Consider the following 24,306-nt stretch of genomic DNA (forward strand, 5'->3'; position numbering starts at 1 on the left):
TAAACGGTGTCATAAACGGAATCAAAACAACAAGCATCACCCCCCGCGAAGTAGCGCCGCTCCAACGACTAATGAATACCATTTGTTTGCCATTAGAGTGGATGTGACAGCACACACATAGATTTCTTCATATGCACCGTTACATTGCACGCACACCGAAGGTTGCAGATGAGCGTAACAATCAGACAAATGGTTTTATGTATGGCACAGTCGGGTGTAATACCAGTTAGTTGTTAGTAGCAGTAGCTAGGTCAATGATGGCAGTAAACTAAGAGTGCTTGAGGTTTCGAGGGGCATGTCGCATAATGAAAAATGTTAATGGGAACAGTAACCTGCCGACTAGCAGTTCCGAAAACTTGCAGTAATGGCAGCATGATCTATATTTACTACGATGAGTATAGATAGCAAATTTTAAGAGCTCATTTTATGGTTTGAGAAACGAGTGGGTATATAGAGGCAAGTGGGCATATAGAGCATTCTCTTCTGGTCTTTAATAGGATTTCGAAATGTTTTTGAAATGTCTTAGCTGAGCACTAACTAAACCTAACTTTACGAACTCACATCTTCTTGTGGGGTTCTCTGGAAGAAGATGTTTAATACAGTCAATCGGGCGTTATTTTCTCAGACTATATATTTATACTCTCGCAACAAATTTGCTAAAGAGAGTATTATAGTTTTGTTCACATAACGGTTGTTTGTAAGTCCTAAAACTAAAAGAGTCAGATATAGGGTTATATATACCAAAGTGATCAGGGTGACGAGTAGAGTTGAAATCCGAATGTCTGTCTGTCCGTCCGTCCGTCCGTTCAAGCTGTAACTTGAGTAAAAATTGAGATATCATGGTGAAACTTGGTACACGTATTTCTTGGCTCGATAAGAAGGTTAAGTTCGAAGATGGGCAAAATCGGCCCACTGCCACGCCCACAAAATGGCGGAAACGGAAAGCCTATGAAGTGTCATTACTAAGCCATAAATAAAGATATTAAATTGAAATTTGGCACAAATGATCGCATTAGGGAGGGGCATATTTGGACGTAATTTTTTTGGGAAAAGTGGGCGTGGCCCCGCCCTCTCCTACTTGTTTGTACATATCTCGAAAACCACTATAACTATGTCAACAAAACTGTATAGAGCCGTTTCCTTTAGGCATTTCCATATACAGTTAAAAAACGGAAGAAATCGGATAATTACCACGCCCACCTCCCATAAAGGTTATGTTGAAAATCACTAAAAGTGCTTTAACCGACGAACAAAAAACGTCAGAAACACTAAATTTTACGGAAGAAATGTCAGAAGGAAGCTGCATCCATGTTTTTTTTTTTAATTGAAAATGGGCGTGGCGTCGCCCGCTTATGGACCAAAAACCATATAATTTCAATGAAATTCGGTACATAATATTTTCTTAACACCCTGAGGACATGTACCAAATATGGGTGAAATCGGTTCACAACCACGCCTAAAATCTCGATTATCACTTTATCATGCGAGAGTATAAAATGTTCGGTGAYACCCGAACTTAGCCCTTCCTTACTTGTTTCTTTTAACCTTTGTTCAACGCAACTTTAACAAACAGTTTGCGCAGCACAGTTCGAAGAAAAATTTAAGCTGCGACTCCTTTAATCCATTTTCTTCTTCTTTGTATGAACTTTTTCAAAATCGGATTGAAGACACTTACAGTCAACAAGTCAAGATTAGAATAGGTTAGATGAGGCTGATACAGACATCGCATTTGGATAATTTTTTTCAAGCAATAAAAAAAGCCTATGTTTGATCTTAAAAGTTATTAAAGCGCCTAATGCGCAGTACAAATTCGTTTAATTTCTATAGTATTCCCACCAATTCGATAAGATGTCTTAAAAAATGCACTCTCAAGTGCTTAATTCTTTAATTCCCTCTCAAACACGGGACAATCAAGAAAGTAGCATTGAGATGTTTTCACCTCGTCTTCTGCCATACAGCTTTTGCAGCTGGTATCCGACAAGACTCCCAACCTGAAAGTATATACGCCGATAGGATTAGGTCCTGTTAGAAACTCCACAACTAAATAGAGTCATGTCTTACTGAAGGGAAAGAGCTGACTATATCTCTTGCGATCGATCTGGCCCAAAGAATTTTGTGATAGCGCATGAACCGACTGTAGCCCAATGCTAACTAAGCTAACGCGAAGCTTAGTTATCTATAAATAGAACGCCTGGCGAGACAGGAGCACCGACCCGTTACCATACTACTGATAACGGCACCACGGTACTTTATTTTCAAAATTTCCCCAAACTGACCTAAACTTTATCGGAGTATTTATGTTGACTCGGACGTTAGACTTTTTAGATTCTTGACACACACTTTATTACAATCTAAACCCAAAATAATACAAACAAATGAAACCTGACTTACATATTGAAACTGGTGGCCGGTTCATCTATCGGAATATTAATGAACTTTCTACAGGATGTGCAGAAAGAAATGGTCTTTTAGATTCCGAGACAGAAATCATATTTAGTCAAAAGCAATTGGGAAAAATATTCCTTGATTTCATTAAAAATGCTTAGGCAGCTGATTTCGATTCCAAAAAGTTAATTGAAGAGCTAAATATAGGTAGGTAGGAGTGCAGCTCTATTATATTTCGGGCTCAACTAGCACTAGCTGGGCCACTTTGGTAGATAAATATAGAAGTTGAAAGTATTTCAGTCTTCGGCTTATAAGCGAAACAGTCAAAAAGGAAGTAATGACAGGATTCTACTTCGGCCCCATTTCAATTCATTTCGATAATTAGCAAACGGGAGAATTTTTTCTTCATCTAATAATCGTGGGCATATTTTAACGAATAACTGGTCGGAATATTGATAACCAGAGAAAGGTGTACGCTGCTAAAGCCAGGAGCTTACTGTACATCCTCCCATTGACCCAAGGTTGGGAGAACCTTAGCATAGCATAGATACTGATGTTGGTTAGCGCCTACCAATCAGATGCTAATCCCAACGGAACGTCAACTTGTGCCCAGTTTAATGATATTGAGATTTTAGCATATTTTTTACTAACTTAAGTATTAGCCTTACAGACTTATTCGCTATGGATTGGCAAATGCCAATAAAACCAGGGACTTTTATTACCACAACTACCGTTTCTACAATCTAACCCTTCATTGATCGGTATGTAGCAATAGTAAGGCCAAGCACTCCTTAACTAATGTCGAGTGCTTGGTCAGAGAGCTCAAAAGTATTACTGCTGTGGTACCAACCTCTCCTAACAGGGCACCTACCGGAATGATCTACTGCTACCTTAATAGAAGCCATACAAGTTGCTTGTTCTTGAATGCTTGAAACCATAGAACCAAAATTTTGGAAATTATTGAGTTTAAGTTTAATAAAATAGGACAACTACGGGTTGAGTTTAGATCCGTGCAGACGAATTTCATATAGGTGTTGCAGAGATTGAATCATAAGTAATACATACTTAAATGAACAAAGAGTTTTGGTTTGGTTGCCGGATATGCTTGTATAAATGCTTTCGACCTTAGGCAGAAGATCTTTTCTACTGTTTAAGTTTTTATTTTCCGGCGATCACTTAAGATAACAAAAGGTCATCATTTAAACAATAAACCAGAATCGTTCTGCAGTGGTCAGTTATATGCAGGGTTTGTTCGGAAAGTAATAGGAGTGATTTTCCTCCGCCGCGACTGTACTTCGGAGCGTGCTCGCACCGAGTGGATTCGGTAGAGGGTCTTCCTAGCTAACGAACGACCGGCTGGTCAGTTGTCTCCGAGCACCTGGAAAGTCAGGACAAAAATTTTCGCGCGACGTGCTTCTGTGAGTGGTGCAAGCCGAAAATGCAGCGTTCGTTAGAGCAGAGGTACGCGATTAAATTCTGTGTGAAACTCGGTAAATCTGCGACAGGGACGTTTGATATGATCAAGTAGGATTACGCAAAAGTTGCTTTAGCAAGAAGTTTTCGGTGGCACCAGGCCTTTTTGGAGGGCCGGGGGAGGTCGCTGATGAAGACCGTGCTGGGAGACCTACGACTTCGACAAACACCGACAATGTGACTCGGGTGCGCAAAGTTTTGAACTCAGACTGTCGAGCTGCACCTCGGCTCTCAAGACTATTCCTGATAATGCCTACCGTGAGGCCTTCAATACTTGGAAATCGCGCTGACAGCACTGCATCGACGCAGAACGAGCCTATTTTGAAAGTTTTTAAAGAATTGTAACGATTGTTGCAATACATTTTTATAAATTCTCAGTCCTATAATGTTCCGGACAAACTTTGTATATTATTCTCATACTCATCTTCCATTAAACATGCTCAATTTCCGACCAATTTCCTCAAAGTTTTCCATTTTTTTACCCACCGCTGTATAGACAAATGTTCGCACTATTTTTTACAAATACAACTAGATCCCTTCATTGGCATTAGGCGTTTTCGAATTTTTCGTTGCTTTTATGCAAACAACAATTGATTTCTCAGCGGAAAACGTCGCACAGCGTGCACTACAAGTTCACATATGAATTTGTAAGTATGTGTGTATGCACAAGCACAAGCCAAAACACAAAATCCCTACAACACTGTTGAAGAAGTCGCACCACAAGTTCGGTTGATTGTGACTTTTGTTGCAGCCGAGTTGGTGAATTGGATTATGAATTGCTGAGTGGCAGCACTGAATGCGGCGGCCAAACAAACGCAATGTGGCAACACAACGCACTTGAAAATGGCAAAAAAAAAGCACCCACTTGCAAATGCACCGCACGCTATATTCCCAACTGTAATACATACACGCAATTGTACTCGCCTATGTGTGCTTATAGTAAATGCAAGAGTGCTTGGGAAAAGCACACACACCGCCTTCCCGCGCAGAAATTTTCTTCCATTTTTCACTTTTGCTCCACAAGGTTCCATTGAATTTCGTCCCCCTAATAGATTCATGGCAAGCGGATTATGCAGGCGCTATGCTCCCATATACACACACATATGTATACATATATGCATGTAGTAGTAGAAATGTAAGCCAACACGTATGCACTTATGTCGTTATGGCTTTGGTTTGTTTGTTCGGCAAATTAAAATTCGTTTTTCCATTTTCCCTGCGTTCATCCACTTTTGCTTCGTTCCACTTTTTCTTGTTTTTAATTTCAAAGTGCTATCGAAGTTCAAAAAAAGTAGTTGACTTTTTCGTTTGAGTCCTCAGCTGATGTGCATACATAAATATGTATGTATAATGAAGGGGACCATTAAAGTTTATTATGATTGATGCATGCTGTGCGATGGAGCTGAAGTGTATTTGTGGTTTGGCAGAGGTAATTGTATGGTGAAGATTTCAGGTGTTTCCTCATTGAGTCAACTGTGTGCTTATGACTTTTTTTAAATGGTAACACTAAGAGAGTCATCATTTCTGACAGAAAAACATTTTTTCTGAATTGTATTTAAGCAATGACTTTTTATGCCGATCTGGTAACGAGAAATGTCACTGATTCAGGCCTTGGAGTAAAACGTCACTTGAAGCTTTTGTGTTGTTTCTTTAACAAAGTAGTAAACCTCGAAATGGATCACCCTTTGCATTAAAATTATCAGAATGGCAAGATGAGTTAAATTTCGTATGTCTATCCGATCGAAATTTTAAATTTTTACCAAATCTATATGCCTATTGCTGTTATTTACTGAAAGTAATGGTAAATAAATCTTTGAGATACATTTATCGCACGTTAAAAGGGAATTATTTCCTGATAATAACATGTTTTAATGTTAAAATGCTGTCGATACTACCTAATATGAGTTATCTTAATAAAACTATATAAAAGTAGTGAATAATAAAATGAAGTCAAAAAAATGGAAGTAATTCTCTATCCGACTATGCAGGTCTCTTAAATATATGCCACTTGTCAGTTCCATTCACCCTTCTCTAAGGTCTAATAAGGCCAAAACTGGTTAAAGCAGATATGTTGAGAGCGCAGCACTTTTGAGTAAAACCACCTGCAGACCGAACTAAATCGAATCATTGATTTATATTTACTACTGTTTATACTAGAAGACGTTACTTAGGAACACCTACAATCTTTTTGTATATGCAAATACTATACGTTTTTTTTTTTTGGAAGTCTTACTGAACTATGAACAAAAATAATAAGGCTTCGTTCATAATTTTAAATTTCTTCAAAATCTAAGTCGTAATAGAAATAGTAGTTAAAGTCAATTTCCGGAATAGCCTTCAATGCACGTAGCGATTCACATTTAATGTCTTCAATTTACCCAAAAAGGTTTCTCCGGAGCGGTGGTTTGTGTTTGCTGAATAGTTAGAAATCACACAGACCTAAATCAGGCGAATGCGGCTATTGAATTTATTGTTAAAAAAACTCACAACGAATCAATGTAGTATGCGACTGTACATTTTCGTGGGAAAAAACCAAAAATTGACGGCCCATAATTCCCGCCTCCTTTTACGAATAGCTTCGCGAAAATTACAAATAACCTTCAAATAGTGTTCCATGTTGATAGTTTGACCGGTCGAAAGGAATTCGCACTTCGATAAGCAAAGAAGACTCTCACATAACCCGATTTGACGTGGATTTTTCGACTTCGGTCACCTTTGCCACGATGTTCGGCCGACTGATCGTCTGCTTCCGGGTCGTAAGCATAGTTTCAAGACACTCATAGACACGTTAACGCACCGCTGTTTTTCGAAAAAATTCAGTGATTTTGGAACCAGTCGTGCTTTCACCTTATCTTAGTCCCAAACTAATTTTAAAAATGGTTTTCTCTCATTCTTCCGATATTCAAGACAAGCGTATATAAATTAAAAAGTCTTATAATTTTTTGCCCACAGTAGTAAAGTTTGCCCCTTTGACAAATTTTTTACATTCAAAGTTAAAATATTCCAATAATATATCTTACGTTACAGTTTTATTCTGATACCCGAAATGGAAATGACGTTTGACCAGCGCATACGGAAATCACAATTGCTCAAAGACAAGTTTTTTGCGTATGGTTCAGTTTGTTTAGGTTTCCGGTTTATATTGTGGATCTTGCAATCTTCTATTAAAAAACGTTTCTCAGTCTCAAAACTTTTTTGTAGTGTGATAGTTTTCGTTTTTTTTTTTTTTTTTTTTTTTTTTTTTTTTTTTTTTTTTTTTTTTTTTTTTTTTTTTTTTTTTTTTTTTTGTTTAATGTAATCGTTCGTCTTGCTTACAATGCTTTAACAGTGTTTTCCTAAACAAAATATTGCCGAAAATATGTCATTGTCAGCAATTCTCAACCAGCAACCATATAATTAAGCTTAGCGTAAAAGTGAGAACAGCTTTCCAAGAAGTAAGAACTGTAAGCCCTTTGCAATGGCAGAGTTAAGCAGAATAAGACACCTTGATTGAGGCGTAAAATTGAGACCCAAACCAAAAATTTCAAAGCCTTTAAGCAAGAACGCTCTTCTAAGACTTGCATCGTATTTTCATCGTTTTTATTGCTGCTTTCCACACAAGAAATCTTCATCAACCCCAGATTTCATTACTTGATAACTTCATTACACGCTCAGACATGTACACATACATACATACATGTGAGTGCAAACATAAAGGAGGATGTGTTTGCTGCGAACCTTAAGGGGTATGACTTTCAAAGGTTTTGTAAAATAATAATTTAAAAAAATAATACTGGAATTATTATCAATGCACCAATGTATATTTTTGTGGGTTGCTGTTACTAGTATGCGTAATTTAGATTCCAAAATCACCGAATTAAATTTTCAAAAATTTTTAATCCAACAAAATTTTATAATTTTTTTTAAAGAGAGAGAAATTAAGATGCGAATATACTATATATACATAATATTAAAGAATTTGATAAATATTTTAAGCTATCTTAGGTCAAAAAAGTGTTTTAGAACAGTTTCTATTTTCACAAATACTTCAAAATATATTTTTATTGAAACTTTGGGCCAGGCTAAGGCCCTGAAAATTTTTTGACAATACATTTATTAAGGGATTAAGAATAGTTATTGTTTATTAAATACAAAAGCAAGAAAAAAAATCCAAAAAAAAATTTTAAATTTTCTAAATTCTTAGCAGTCACACCCCTTAAAGCACATAGCCATGCCAAAAAAGTAGCAAAAATAAGTGAGTGATCCACATATGCGCTATACACGGATGAAAGTAATTAAACTAAGTGCTTACAACTCATTTTAATTGTATATTAATGGCTTTGGTTGATAAGCGAAATGAGCGCAAGCGATTAGAGGCATCTTATATACAAGTGCGTGGCGTTATCGGCAGTTACGAATACATAGCGGGAAAATAGAGATAAACTCAAATACATATAAACCGCCACATACACATTAGTACCTATGTGGCATTGCATTGTGAGTGTTAACCAGCTAGAATTTACGTTTCGCGTGATTATGGCGCTTTTGTGACCTTGACTCAATCGATGGCACACGATAACGGCACATGAAATATTTTCTTCAAACAAATGTGTTTAAGTTTTGCTTTATGCAAACATAAGCGTGGGCAGTTGACAAAAATAGCTGAAATTTGAGCAAAAACTACTCTTATTTTATCCATTTGTATATTATGTTAAATGTTACTCATACGCCGTGGGTGGCGCTATAAAATTTTACAAGTGCCAAAGCAACATAAATTCATATTTATTCTTGCAATTAATTTGTGAAGTGAATTGAACACGAAAGCAACAGGGAAATTTTATTAAATGATAAACAATGATTTAACAATTGAAATATATTAAAGTAAACATGGATTTTAGTATAAATATAGCTATGATGGAATGTTGCTCATACGCCATGTATGCATAATGAAGATAATGTGCGTAATTGCACTGCAACAAAAGTGCGTAATTGGAAATGTATATAACAGTTATCGAATTATTTGATAGACTCGAAATTTTTATTTGTGCAAACTAAAAGATTTCAAATTTATATCTATTCGGTTTGCATTGTTTTTTCGAATATGATTAAATTTAAGTTGTTTACGGATTTGTGAAAAATGTTGTCAGGTTGTTCACTGAGATTTGCCATTTCATCATGTCATGTTGCAACGCTTGGAAATTGTCCAAGAATATTACGCAAATTCACGTTCTTCGGTGGCAACGGCAGAGCTTTTCGCCCAAAAAGCACAGAACCCAGTAAACATTGATTCTTTAGCTTGGTACTTAAGGATGTATTTTAATTTAGAAATAAAAAAATAAAAAAATTGAAAATGTAAAAATGAAAATGGATAAGTCATATACTGCGAAAAGATGCTACAGAAATTTTCCAAGAAGCTCTGAACTAAAATCAACAAGCAAATTGTTAGAGAAATCGTACTGGGGCCACGTGGTGCATATCTCTACAAAAAGTAATCCATGAATTTTGAAAATATTGGAACAAACTAAAGATGCCAGCAAAAATCACCAAAATTAGTTACAAATAACTAATAGAGGTGCTCCAGGAATAGATACACGAAATCCGATTTCGCCTCAACATTGCTTTGCTCGATATCTTTAAAAAACTGTAAATGGCAAAGCACCATGAAAATTAGCAAAATTAGCAAATCGTTATAAAAGAGTATATGGGTGACTCATTAAATTCGTTTAATTGCCTGCTTCAGTTCTACCAAGTTTGGTTTTACAGATTTCAGACTATTTCTACCATTACAAATGCCTCCAAAGGCAAATTTATATAAAAAACAAAACACAAAGTCATCGTATTGATTTGGTACGCTTAATATAGGGTCTACCAACAAGAGCGACGTGATATTAAAATGTAATAAAATACTCCACTTTGGACAAAATGGGTTCTGCTTTTTTTTTACTTTTCATACTCCGAGTAAAATTGGATTAGATAATTATTTTGTGCGACTCGCTACTCTCTAAAGCTTGGCAAACCAAAGGCAGTTGTTTTAGAGATCATAGTGCTGAATATGTACTAGCAAAATTTCTTTATTATTATATTATTATAAAAAATAATTTTACCTTCCCAACTCATATATTAAATAGAGAGAATGGCTCTTCAAACTCTTGCATTAATTCTTAAAATATTCTGCCTTTGATTGAATAAGGATTAATGTGATATTCTGATACTTTGTAGAAGCAATAAAAATATTTAGAATATTCTTAAGCGACTTAGAAAATGTAATATAAATTAATAACTGAAATATTGAATCATGGAGTATCACTTTCTCTCCAGAAATTCTTTGCCACAACTCTTCAAAGAACGTCACAACCAGATTAGACTACATACGTGCGTGTGTATGCAGATGCGTCTTGGATAAAGTTTCGTTTGCCTTGTTTTAATAAAGTTCAATTTGTACAAACTTAGGACCTGCGGTTATTGCCAACTTAATTATTACAATAATACAATTACAGCAACAACTTGAGAACATGCAGAGTCTTCACCTTGCTGCACACACAGCGCTAGCACATCAAATTCAACTTAACAAAAACAAAACTAAAACCAGAAAAAAAAGCAAAACCTAAACCAGAAACAGAAACAAAAACAACAGCATGAAAGTCCAAAAAGACAAACAAATATAAAAATAAAGTTTGCTGGCTCCTCACCCACAAATTGTCAATGCAAAATTCAATTCACTAATGAAATTAAATGGAAATTCTTGTCTCTTTTTCAGCGTATTTTATTTTTTTATTATTGCTGGTATCTTACACGTATTTTTTACGTTTTACGTTTTTAATGTGCAGAAAAATCCGATTAATGTTTCTTATTTTTTTGCTTTTTTTTTTGTTGCCATAAAATATGTGCATATCTAAGAGAAAACAATAATAATATGCAAATTTTACATTATCTCTCATTGTTTCCACTTTCTCTTTCTCTTTTCCATATGATTCCTTTTGCCTTTGCGTGGCGCTTTCCTGCCGCACAACGTCATTGTACCGGTGCGTCTTCCTGTCGGCACAGTTTCCTGCAATGCGCGCGCTCTCCATCTCATCGGCGGATGCATTCATTCTGGTGTATGATGTCACCGATGCGTCCACATTCGAGGAGGTGCGCATGATACGCGATCAAATACACGAGACCAAAGCGACCACAGCTGTGCCCATTGTGGTGGTGGGCAATAAAATTGACCTAGTTGCCGAAAAGGAGGACGCCAGGAAGGTGAGTGAAGTGCTATTTTTTTAATTCAATTTAATATGGAGTATTGTCTCAAAAGGACTTGAAGCCTTAGTTAGGGAAGTGTATTGAAAATTTAAAGTGCTCTTTTTTTTTATTTATTGCTACAATATCAATGTTTTGCCCTAAAACAAAAAAACAAATATCCTGAGATTATACATGATTGTCTGTTCTCAGCTTTTTCGTGAGCTCTATTTAGTGAAGCTTGAAATTTATCAAACTGTAGTGTTTTTGTCTTCTCAGTGGTAAAAATTTAGTACTTTCAATTTTACACACTTAAAAATTTGATGTAGGGGATGAGTATTGTTTATCGACACTCTTCAGGACACTTTGAAGGCACGATTAGAATTTATTGTCCTACCCTGAACAGGGTGTATTAAGTTTGTCACGAAGTTTGTAGCACCCAGAAGGAAGGGTCGGAGACTCTATAAAGTATATATATAAATGATCAGTATGTCGAGCTGAGTCGATTTAGCCATGTCCGTCTGTCTGTCCGTCTGTATATATATGAACTAGTCCCTCAGTTTTTAAGATATGTTTAGAAATTTCGCAAACGTCATTTTCCCTTTAAGAAGCTGCTTATTTGTCGGAACTGCCGGTATCAGACCACTATATCATATAGCTGCCATACAAATTGAACGATCTGAATCAAGTTCTTGTATGGAATACTTTCACATTTAACAAGATATATTCACGAAACTTGGTAAAGATTATTTTCTAATTCAACAATGTAATATCCGAAGAAATTGTTTAGATCGGATTACTATAGTATATAGCTGCCATACAAACTGAATGATCGGAATCAAATGCTTGCATGGGAAACTTCCTCATTTGACGATATATCTGCACGAAATTGGGTATGAGTTATTGTTTATATAAGTAATGTAATATCGGAAGAAATTGCTCAAATCAGCTTACTATAGCATATAGCTACCATATAAGCCGAACGATCGGAATCAAGGACTTGTATGGAAAAGTTTCGCATTTGACGTCGTATCGTCACGAAAWTTGGCATGGATTACTGCTTAAGGTAGCAATATAGTCTCCAAAAAGATTGTTCAGAATGGATTACTATAGCATATAGCTTCCATACAAACTGAACACATAGTTACTAACWGAAATGTACCTGTGAAGGGTATTTAGCTTCGGTGCAACTGAAGTTAACGTTCTTTCTTTTTATTCATCACTTCTCAGGCATGTTGGAACAATTTGAAACATAGTATTTGCATCACTGCCAACAGACTAATTCTGTAAGCAAATGACAGCGAAGTCAGCAGTTTCCTTTCAAAGAAAAGTGAGAAAGGGGCAAATACGGTTGGTTTCAAACTAAATAACCGAGTGCGAGGTGGTGTCTTCGCTGCGAAACTAGATACCCAAATCGCCTTCCGTTTGCCAGACCACTGTAATGTCTTCAAAGCGGAGATCACAGCAATTAAAGAAAACCGTCTTGTTCTAAGTATATATATAGATAGCTAGACAGTTTTAAATTCACTAAAGTGTTTCATTCAAATTAGTAAAAGTCATATCACAGGGAACCGTAAAGCAGATGAACTAACCAGAACAGGCTACAATTATACTCCGGAAAAGAAGGAGTTCATGTGCATCTGGCTACTTCTAGATATCCAATCTACAAAAATGTTTTAAATGTAGCTGAATCTGAGTAGAATCAATCTCTGACTTGCTCAGCAAGCAGGCAAATGTGGCATCAGTGGAATTGTGGCCGTACATGACAATTATTACAATTTAAAGTGATTGATATAAGAGCTCTAGTAGAAGTACTAAAAGGTCACTGTATAATAGGCCGGCATACCCTTAGACTAGGAACACAAACATACACATATAACGCCTATTTTACAAGCTGCCAAGAGTTAGGATAGAAAGAGACTATCAAACATCTTCTACATTATTGTAAAGCTCCATACAACTTTTCGTACTGATGAACTACATCAGAAGCACTGTGTGGTTCAAAAAGGAGCCAATAGAATAAAGGGTTCTTTAGTTTCGTTGGTATCACCATATGCCTCCTAAAAGCCTATCATCAATCAATCAAACCAGATGGCATACATTAGTTAAATTATATATCAGTGTTTTTCCACAACTCTCCCTTATATGTTTAATGTTCGCTCATCTCATCGTATCATCTTAAGCAATATTCGTCTTCTCAACATTAATTAAATATCGAGCAATCGCAGATCATTCGGGCTTCTAGCTATATATTAGTATGAATGTGGTAAAGCATAACTTGTGAGAGTTGTTCCAAAGAGTTATTGCGAAGTGTGTTGAATTTTCGAAACTCACATCAGTATAGTTGTACAATATTTCTCAAAAAATTCTCAGGACTCTGTGAGATTATTTGCTCTCAGATACATGTTCAAGGCGGATCTATCTGAGCCTATATTGTATAAATTGCTAGGTAAAACTATACAGTTTTTTTGAAAGACCACTCTCATTTCCCAAATATTGACTTATTTATAAGGAAGGTATTCTACTTAACAACCGGCAAAATTTCATTTTTTCACTCTAATTGAGCTGCTTTCAACATCATATGATTTACTTGCTTCGATCTCTTCTTCTGAGGTCCAAAAACATGAACTTTAGTGTATAAAGTAGAAACCATTAGCTGCGAAATCACATTGTATAACTACTGACACATTGCTTCGCCTTTCTTTAAACTGAAATATGAGATCTTCCAATGTTGTTTTGGAAAAGAGTCTCTTCAACGGTTCATATATTCTTTGCTTTGTCGAGTATTTATCTCATCAGCGATCAATTTATGTTGTATTTTGATCTATGATAATACGCCTAGATCGCATGGATGTGGTTAATCGCTACCATAAATTTTACAACCACATATTTTAAGTTCCGCTACTTATTTTCTTCAATATAACTTTGTTTCGATCGACAAATGATGTTTTCAACAAATCCAACAAATTGAACCAAAAGTCTAAACTTGTCTCGACCACATACGAATATATCTTGCAAATAACTACGTTTACGAAAGGAACCGATCTTTTCTGGCACAAAAAAGGGCTTGGGTACTTTTGCGGAATTCATTCTCTAGAGAAGTGCAATTAACGAAAAGTTCTAGCTGGAAAAGTTGCTTTATGCCAGATTTTCCAAAATTAGCTTTGATATAACAAAAATAAACTATAATAGATATATAAACTGAGAAAAAAATTAAAATAAACAGCAAAAATGTAACAAAATTTTGGAATATGAAAAGCTACTGGGACTTTAAATGCTCTCAGAAAAATTTTATCCGAGTTGAGTGTTCTTTTTTCGCTCGCTTACTATAAAAATATATTGCAAGACGTTTGAAAGTTCATATCGAATAATAAATTAAGATATTTTCAAAATAATAGATACAGCAGGACCCTATACAATGTATACGGTTGGTTTTCTTGATTTCTTGAAAGACTTTATTTGCTAACCACTCGAATTTACTGTTCGGAGTTGTTCTAATAATATGGTTGCGACATGTCTAGCGTTCCAAAAAAACAGGCAACCACTTGCTTGGAAGTTCTTCGTGCGCTATCAACTTTCTTTGGATTCGGCTCATCCTCAAACATCCATTAAGTCGACTGCTGCTTACTTTCGGGCTCGTACGCGTAAATCCACGATTCGTCATCTGTCACGATTTCATCGGCGTGTTTCGAAACATAACTACCATATTTTTCAGACGTTTTTCTCGACCAATCCAAGAATAAATTTTTTACAGCGAAATATTCATGCAATATTAAATGTATACTGGTCCCATTGCTGCCTTCGGCTGTCTCAATCGCACAATAGGTCACATGACAATCTTTCCAGAACAACAACTAATTTTGGACGATCTTCCGAAATCAATTTTGGAGTGATCTACGACCTTGATTGAATTCACCATACCATTGATAAATACTCGTCCTTGATGAAGTTTCATAGTCAAAAAATTAATTATTTTCACTGGTGCTTTCTTGCTGAATTAATTCACGTCGCACGTAAAAAATAATCGCCCAAAAATGTTCGCGATATAGTTCGATTTTTTGAACGAGGTGAACATTTTAAGTTACTGTAAACAACATAAATAGCGGTCGCCTGTCTAAACGTTCTAAGTACGTATAACACCAAAAATATGAAACTTTAGGATAAAGTTGTGAGCCGCCAGATTGCACACTGGAGTTGCCAAATCTCGAAATAGACTAACAATGATCCCTCTAAATCCCTACAAAATAGTTGCCTAATTGTGCCACTTGGCACTCGCCCACTAATTGACTAAGCGGCGCTGTGCCTATGGCAGCTCAGTGAACAATTTGCTCATTACGCAAACGACTGCTGTTGTTGCTATTGTTTTTGTATTTGTCATGCGCCGTTTCACACATAATTTAGTTGTAATTTCATGTGCCACTTGTTCGTTTAGTCCGCACGAAATATATACGAGTATGCTGTGTACCGCTATTAAACGGTCGAGCGGACCATTGGGACACTGAACGCGCGCAAATTTCCGCTGCAAACTACAGTTATTATTCATCAGCATGCGCTTGATGGCGCATTCCTAGAGGAATACTTAGCATTGTTGAATGGTTGTTGTGACATTGGCACAGATTTCATTTTGCGCCCAAAAGGCACCCTTTTATTAACGCCACCACAAACGCTTTCTCATTCTCTCTCGCCCGCTCTCTCACTCTTTTCCTGTTGCGAAGATAATAAAAATGCAAATTTCCTTTATTTTAAAATGCTAAATTAACTTTGCTTATTGTTGTTTTTATTGCATTTTAGCATTTTCGTTTTTCGTCTATTTTCTTTTGTTTTGTTGTTTTTGGTCGTAAAAAGTTTTTAACATCATCAACAAATCCTCCAATATTCCTATGCAACCTGACTTTTAAACGGATTATTCAACTCTCGTGGCTGATTACATTTGTTTTTGCTCCAAAATAAGGTAGTCATAGGCGTGGGATGAGTATTTTGAGCAGGGGTTTGCCGAGTTAGTCCAAACTTCTTTCAATACTCTCAGTGTACACAAAATATCTTCGAACAGCATTTCCTATATATTCCCTTTAACTCAAAATATATTACATTTCTAGAATTATTTTCTATAGTACCAGGTCCCTATAACACCTGGCCTCCTCATTGTAGTTATAAAGATGAAAAATGCTTGAGCTACTTACTACTTCCTGATTCAAACAGTGTTAGATCACCGAAATAATAGCGCTTGGTCAGAAAAAGTTCTAGTCAATTCCGGTAACATTGAATCAGCTTTTGTGGGAGCCACATTACTGTTGTTCGCTGGTTTTCTATTCATGCCATCTATGGTACGTTTTCTTCCAAAGTATATGATACAAGTGGCTAGTCCTAAAACCTAATTTCACCTCTTTAGCACAAACCTAACTCAACTTAACCTCATTATTACCATCTCACCCTGAAACCTATAAAATTGGTGCACAAAACCCTCAAGCGATCACTGGTGGCGCCTATGTGCCTCGCAAGGCAACAGCTGTTCGCTTACTTTCATTTCTTTTACATACCTTTCCATTATTTTTTCCTTAATATTAAAGAAGTTTCAATTTACTTTGGTATTCTTGGCTTACACGCAGCATTTAATTCCCTTCCATGCGAGTAAATTCCTTACAAATAGACTTTGTATCCTTTTTGTTTTGGGACTTTGCTGAAGTTTGCTCATTTGGAAGAAATAAACCAAAAATTATGCACTCTGCGTGGCAGTTATTCATGTCCCTACCATGAATTTTCGTATACGTAGACAAGTATAACTATTTGTTGTATGAGTACGAGTATTAGGGTGGCCTTTATTACCATTTAGTACAAAAAACAAATTTTTTAAGGTAATGTGGGGGAATACAATGTACAAGTAAATATAGAGAGGCATATCTCTTCTCGCGATCGGTAAGGACAGCCTCCTCAATTTATGGAGGGAAGTATTATTTTATTTGCAGCTTCTTCTTCTTCTTTATTAACGTGGACACCGCTTAAGCGGTTATAGGCGAGTTTACAACAGTGCGGCAGTCGGCTTCTGCACAATACAGCAGGACGAGGATGATAAGTGGCTTGTAGATTTCGCTCTCAATTCGTCGACAGAGGATTTACCTTCCTACTTTTCCGATGGATTTCGAAGCTGATATTGTTGTTCGTATTAATGCTGGTTCCATGAGAGAAGAAACTATCTACTACTTCAAAGTTTTGACTGTTAACAGTGACATGGGAGCCAAATCGCGAATGCGATGACTCTTTGTTTGAGGACAGGAGATATATTGACTTGCCCTCATTCAATAACAAACCCTTTTTTCTTCGCTTTTATCCATTCTGGAGAAATCAGGATTTTGCAAAGAAGCAAATAATGTAATACCAAGGGTTCCACGATGTCACCATTCAGGAACGATAGTTGGATGTCTCTTGAAAAAAGGGTTAAAACTGGGGCATAAGTGTAAGAAGTAAGAAGTTTTAGAAGGCGTCGTCAAGCAGTTAAGCAATACTCTTTTAGATGGAGAGCATTTACCTTCCAGTAGGATTATGATGCAGTGCTTCAGTGATTGGCCTCTTTGAAGTGCAGACTGAGGCCCAGCAATGATTTTTGAATAATATTCGGCCGAATAAACCTCTTCCAGCACGCAGTGAAGAAATTACAGCAGCCGTAGCTGAGAGTATGCACGAAGACCCTGAAGAGTCAATTTGACGTCGTTCGCAGCAACTCGGTCTGACGTATGGAACGACTTGGCGCCCTTCTAGATCTGATATCTTAAATTAAAAGCGTGCAAAATACAGCTTATGCCAGAACTGAAGTCGGTCGACTTTCCCAACTGCATCGCTTCGCTCTATGGGCTCATGAAAAGTTCCAAGAAGATCTGACGTTTTCGAGTCAAATTTTATTCAGTGATGAACCCATATTCTGGCTCAATGAGTATGTAAACAAGCGAAATTGCCACGTTTGGGTCAAAGAGCAACCTGAAGGGATTCAAGAGATGATATTTCATCCAGAAAAAACAACGGTTTGGGGCCCGGTGGAATCATCGGTCCATATTTCTTCAAAAATGATGCTGATGGCAATGTAACCGTCAATGGCGAATGTTATTGCGCCAAGATAACCGACAATTTGATGCTTGAAATTGCAGCTCGTAGTTTTGGCGATATTTGGTTTCAACAAAACGCGGCTACTTCCAACATATCACCTCAATCAATGAATTCATGGAGAGCACACTTCGATAAGCAGATAATTTCACGTTGCTCACCGTGTGATATCACACTTTAGACTTTCTTCTTTGGTGATATGTAAAGTCTAAAGCCTTTGCAAACAATCCCGGTTCGATTCAGGCCAACATTCGAAAGAGATAATTATCCAAAAATAAATGCCAAAGAAGTTCTCTCGAATGATAATAAAGATTACCCATTAAATTTGGATTTCTGTGTAATAAGGAATTTTAATCGTTATTATCACAGCGTACCGCAAAAGCAATATCCAGTGGCGTAACTATAGGGTGGCAAGTCGGCAAAATGCCACGGGGCCCCGGTCAGAGGAAATCTCATTTCCCAACATTTATTATTACACATACACATTACTTAAGTAAAAAAAAAGTTTTGTCTTTAATTTATTTGATACCTTCTTAGTTGCATATACAACTAAAAAAAATATACCTAGGTATTCAACTTTCAGTGCATTAGTAAAAAAAAAATTAACCCAGTTTTAGAAAGAATGGTCAAAATCCAATTACTCGTAATAATTTCGGAAACATGTGTGGACAAACATGCCTCAAAAATGTGTATATTGGTTTACATTTATATTCGCTGGGCATGTCTCAGGGTGTCTCGCTGAGACTAGGTATACTGCCGGCATTAAAATCAGTGTTGTCATTTTAGCGCAATTCTAGACTCTTCAGCGCTTTTTTTCTCAATACAATGCGCTAAAAAATATTTTTCGGAATCTTGTAGAAAACTCTAAAAATTATTGACGATCGTAAATTTAAGCCAATAAGTTAATTGTCAGAGCCGTAAAACGTTAGGAAAGTAACGAGCTGGGAATTCCCCAAAGGATTTAGTATTCCCCGACCACAATGCTATTGATGCCTTTAATATTTTGTCTCTTTTTTACATTAAAGTGTTATGTTATGACTGTCTCTGATTTTACTAACAGAGTTCAATTATAATGATACGTCATCAGTTGAAAGTTCTTAAGAAAAATTGCCACACTTTTATGTTGCCTAAACACGGTTTGAAGAAAATGACTAAAACTGTAAAAAAAAAGGCATCTGGTGAAATTTGTGAGGATGAACGTCTCCAAGATCCTGAAAGCTTGTTTAAAGTGAACGTATTCTATCGTATATTAGACATCATCAATAATCAACTTAGATCGCGTTTCCTTGGAATGAATGAAATTGTTTCCAATTTTAGTGTCTTGCAGCCTGCCGCTTTGCAAAACTTGAATGATACTGATTTATTGGAAAAGGCTTTAGCATCTGTCCATTTATATAAAAAAGATATATCTATGTCGTTTTCCAAAGAAATTCTCAGTTTTCGATCCTCTTTTAAACACGAAATAGAAAGGTCATCTTCTATAAGAGAACTTGCTGACTTATTAATAATAAAGAATCATTTTATATCTTCAAGCTTTCCTGAAGTGTGCACTGCATTTCTGTTATTTCTCACCATTCCTGTAACTACGGCTAGTGCCGAGCGGTCATTTTCAAAACTGAAATTGATAAAAACTTATTTAAGAAATTCTATGGGACAAGAAAGGTTAAGCAATTTGGCTATTCTATCCATCGAAAATTCTATGGCCGGAAATTTGAACTTTGATGATGTCATTAACACTTTTGCTGAACAGAAAGTCCGAAGAAAGGAATTTTAATAATTAAAATTGTGTACTTAGAATAAAATTGTGATTTCAGTTCAATATGCACTTTAAATTAGGTAACTTTAATTAAAAGTGAATAATTAGAAAATGAAGAAATTATAATTATAAAGTTTGTATGTACCTACTTCACGTAGTGATTTATTAGTTAACTCTTACAAATAAAAGTGTATAAATAAATATTATAATATAAAAAATACTATTGTTGTTGGTTCAGCTTCTTTATATATTGGGGACGTGGGAGGGCAGAGGGCCCATTCGATAAATTTGCCACGGGCCTCGAACGGTATAGTTATGCCACTGGCAATATCATCGTTATTTGGAGGAAGAGATCAAAAAACTATCGAAACATAAGATAATTATATGAAATATAGAACGAAGATGTTATTTATTATATTTTCAAGAAATTAGGCATATATATTAAGGATATTTTAGCTTCGGTGCAACCCGACTTTAAGTTTTCTCTTACTTTTCCGTACATTTAAGAACACCTCTAATCTCTGTACATATCTACGTTATCTATTTTTGTATATTCATAAACGCATACAAATATACAAGACAATGAAATTTGTCTGTAAGCATTTTTTGTTCGTTTGTTCGTCAGGCACTACCACCACAGCAGTAAGAGCTGCTTCCGCTTACATATAATATAAAAAATAATTCTTTCTGGGATTTGGCCTGTCGACAACTCAAGCAAACCGAAAAATCTTGTCGCTTGATTTCATGCAATGTAAGCAAGTTTATTCTTTGCGCACAAGGCTCTACATACATATATACAGAGGTGATGCCTAGGCGATATATATTGACATATATACACACATACATATGTATAATAATATACTATATATGTGTTTAAGATTATAATATACATTTGTCCTCCAGCTACTTTCGCTGTGGGTCAGGCTGGTCACAATGCTTCTCGCTCTCCCACTTTACACACCAAATGAGCTATGGGCTATAAATTTCAGCTTCTGGTAAATACCGATAATTTCAGTTACTGTTGCTGTAGCTCTTCAAATTACCGTTAGGTCCTTTTTGCTGTTTTCGTTGTATTTTTACCGCCTCATTTTATTGGCCCGCCTACTTACGGGCACATTCATACATATATATATATATACATAAGATAAATATGTACTTATAAGGACTGCCGGCGGTATGGTCCTTTTCGCTCCTTCCATTTAGTTGTTGTTGTTACATTGTTGCTTTCTCCTGTCACACGCATCATTTCTCACTGAACCGTCGCTTTATCAGCCAACTTAACTTTCCTATAAATACATATGTATATACATATGTTTGTATGTGTGTACGCGCTTGGCTTAATAAATTCTTTGCCGCTTCAATTATTACATGATTTAATCCATTCGTTGACATAATGGGATTTCTGCACAACTTTCGTATATTTCCTACACTTTATTTAATGATCTTACTTGTAGGGAGCTTGGTCTGAGTGATTATTGTCATAATTCGAAGACATTTGTAGGGTCTTAAGTGTAATATCCTTTTATTTATTGCTGGTCATTTAAGCTATTAAAATTGGTTTAATTGGTTTGGAAAGACAAAGGTTGAAGAAGGAAGAATTTATAGAAAAGAATGGTAAATCCTGAGAGCTTTCTGTATTATACTCGCCTGGCTTACCTTTAAGCCATTACATTGCTTGGATGTGAGCATAAAGTTTGCATATATTTTGGGTGGCTGTGAATGGTGGATAGCGTCGTTTTTAAATTTGTATATCATGCCAGCTAATGGCAGCAGGAGATTTCGGCAAAGGGAAGATAATGTCGTCTCAACAAATTAAGTCGCCAGAGGAAAACACTCCACTGGCCGTTCTTCCAAGGGACGGTATTTCAAAGAGGATTAACTTTACAAATATTTATAGAGTTACTCCCGGAATCCACGCTCGATATACAGCTGAGAGGCAGCACTATCCAATGATTCACTGACTGCTCGAAAACAACAGGAGGCATTGCGGGACCGCATACCAAACTATCTATACCAATGGAACGTTTTCCAAACATTTTTCAACCAGAAGTCTTTGCTATAAGTCAATGCGTAGAGAGAGTTCGATCGCCATCGCAACCAGCGTATTGCCATTTATAGCGAGAATCAAACGACACTAAAGGCGATCTCAGCATATGAGGTTAAATGGCTTTTAGTGGAGGAGTGTATAGGAACCGCCTATCAGTGTGCAACCGGTACACTCAATCTTTGTGCCGATGCATAGAGGGATAATGAGCAATGAGCTGGCCCACTCTGCGACAACGTTAAAGATACACTTTTAAGGAACTGCTTCGCACGAGCCAGGGAGTAGGAAGAGAACAGCATTGGCAGCTGGAATTCGTCATGCCAAGCTACTTCTGTGAGATTACAACCTTGCAAGGTATAAGGAAATGATCAACCTCTCTCAAGGCAAATTCCGCGTCCTTGACGCCCTCCATACAGGGCACTGCCGGCTCAGGAAGCACTTGTGCAAACTGCCGGTTCTGCGACGTAGAACAAAAAACCACAGAACACCTGATTTTGGATTGCCCAGCAACTTGTAAAAGCAGACTAAAGGCCCTAGGTGCCATCTACGTGGACAGGGATCACATCACCTCAGTCACACCCAGCAGGTTACTGAAATTGTTCAGAATGCTGGACAAAAGACCGTAGCTCGCAGTGCAAAATCTAAGTATTTACTATTTATCTCTCTATCTATGGAAGTTACATCATTTAAAGATAATCATTACCACAACGATATTCCAGAAGGAATGAAGCCCTCGAGTGAGTTTCTACTAGAAAATTCTTCTTTTTTCTTTACGAGTGCAGACACCACTTACGCCATTATAGATGAGTGTACTGAGTTCTCCATAAACCTAGAGTTAAGTATAGACACAAACAAGGACTCTCGGATATCTAGATTTCATGTCGACTACTTGAGCAGTACGATCAATCTCTGGATACTATTCAACGATTCTCTCTACGTCTATTATTAGGGAGAGAGCATTGAGAAAGAGAGCTAGTAACGGAAGGAACGATATGTAGCAGCAATAGTCAGTAACTTTATGAAGGAAGAGGATCTCTTTGCAATACAAATTAATCTCTTCTGTGATGATGTGTCATAAGTAGTCTTGAAAATATCCACCTCCTTTATACTTATATGGGAATATCACTTGTTTTCAATTTATCTAACGATTTCTGATCATATCATAATTATTAAAATTTCCTATTTCTTCTGCTTAACTTATTTAGGTTGAATATGCTACCACAGAATCGGTGGTCACCCTAGACTGGGAGAATGGCTTTGTCGAAGCGTCTGCGGCGAAGAATGAAAACATCACACAGGTGAAAATATAAAATTTAATGTATACATACATAATACCTGACTTTGTTCACAAAAAGAAGCAATTTTACACATTTATTTAATCCCCAAAACTTTGCACTTGCAGGTCTTCAAAGAGCTGCTGTCACAGGCGAAAATCACGTACAATCTGAGTCCAGCACTGCGGCGCCGACGACAATCATTGCCACAGCAAGTGGGCAACAATGGAGCGGGCACGCCCACCCATCACCATCATCCATCACATGCAGCCAACACGTCGGCAGCGGGCAGTGCACACGGCTCCACATTGCCATCGCATGCGCCAACAGCCGCGCAAATACAACATTTACAAAGGATACAGGAGCGGAGCTTGGGCAGCAAACGAAATTCGTGCACAATATCCTAAAGTCAATATGCAGCAGCGATGGGAGCGGCAGTGGCAGTGGCGAACTACTGCAGCAATGCACATTTATCTGCAAATGCATGCATACATACACACAAATAAATAAATGAAGGCGCGCCCATACAGTAAGCGACAACTGATGGTTTACAGTCACAAGTAAATATTAAAATTAAATTTCATTAGCATTTTTTTTTTTATTATTTCTTTTCTTCTTCTTCTTTATTGATGGAGACACCGCTTTGCGGTTAAACCCGAGTTTACAACAGCAATGCTGTTTTCTTTCTTTCCTTGATGGGTGTATTTTACCTGGCGGGTCCCATGCTGAGTGATTTTTTGCCTTCTAAAGTGAGAGTGAATCGCCTTCAAACGGATATTTTTGGCTATCCAGAGGATCCATATATAAAAGCTTGTTTCTGGCTATTCCCAAGTGAATGGCGGTCAGAGAACTTTTCTCATTTTAGTGAACTTCTGTACATGACTCCATCCTCTATTTATTATTATATTATTTTATTTAACTTTTGGTATTTCGGCTCTATCAACAGCTCTTAAAGACCCGGATTGACCAAAATTTTTACTTTACACGTCTTAGGGCCCATATTCTATTGTTTATGAAGACATAGTCCAATTGTGTTACAAAATTTGAACCACAATTGTATAGTTTAGATTCGATTCTTGCTC

General features: G+C 36.7%; 1 protein-coding gene across 1 annotated transcript in view; it reads left to right on the forward strand.

Annotated features, from left to right (window-relative positions):
• The window catches only part of LOC108977251 (ras-related protein Rap-2a), a 46,092-nt gene extending 22,450 nt beyond the window's left edge, over positions 1-23,642 (forward strand). The window contains exons 3-5 of the mRNA XM_018946856.1: positions 10,882-11,079; positions 23,156-23,248; positions 23,353-23,642. Coding sequence (XP_018802401.1) covers positions 10,882-11,079; positions 23,156-23,248; positions 23,353-23,631 — 570 coding nt within the window. The 3' untranslated portion in view covers positions 23,632-23,642. The remainder of the gene's footprint in view (positions 1-10,881; positions 11,080-23,155; positions 23,249-23,352) is intronic.
• Positions 23,643-24,306: the final 664 nt, after the last annotated feature.

Source organism: Bactrocera latifrons, unplaced genomic scaffold, assembly GCF_001853355.1.
Source record: "Bactrocera latifrons isolate USDA-ARS-PBARC rearing strain unplaced genomic scaffold, ASM185335v1 scaffold_86, whole genome shotgun sequence".
Taxonomy (NCBI): Eukaryota; Metazoa; Arthropoda; class Insecta; order Diptera; family Tephritidae; genus Bactrocera; species Bactrocera latifrons.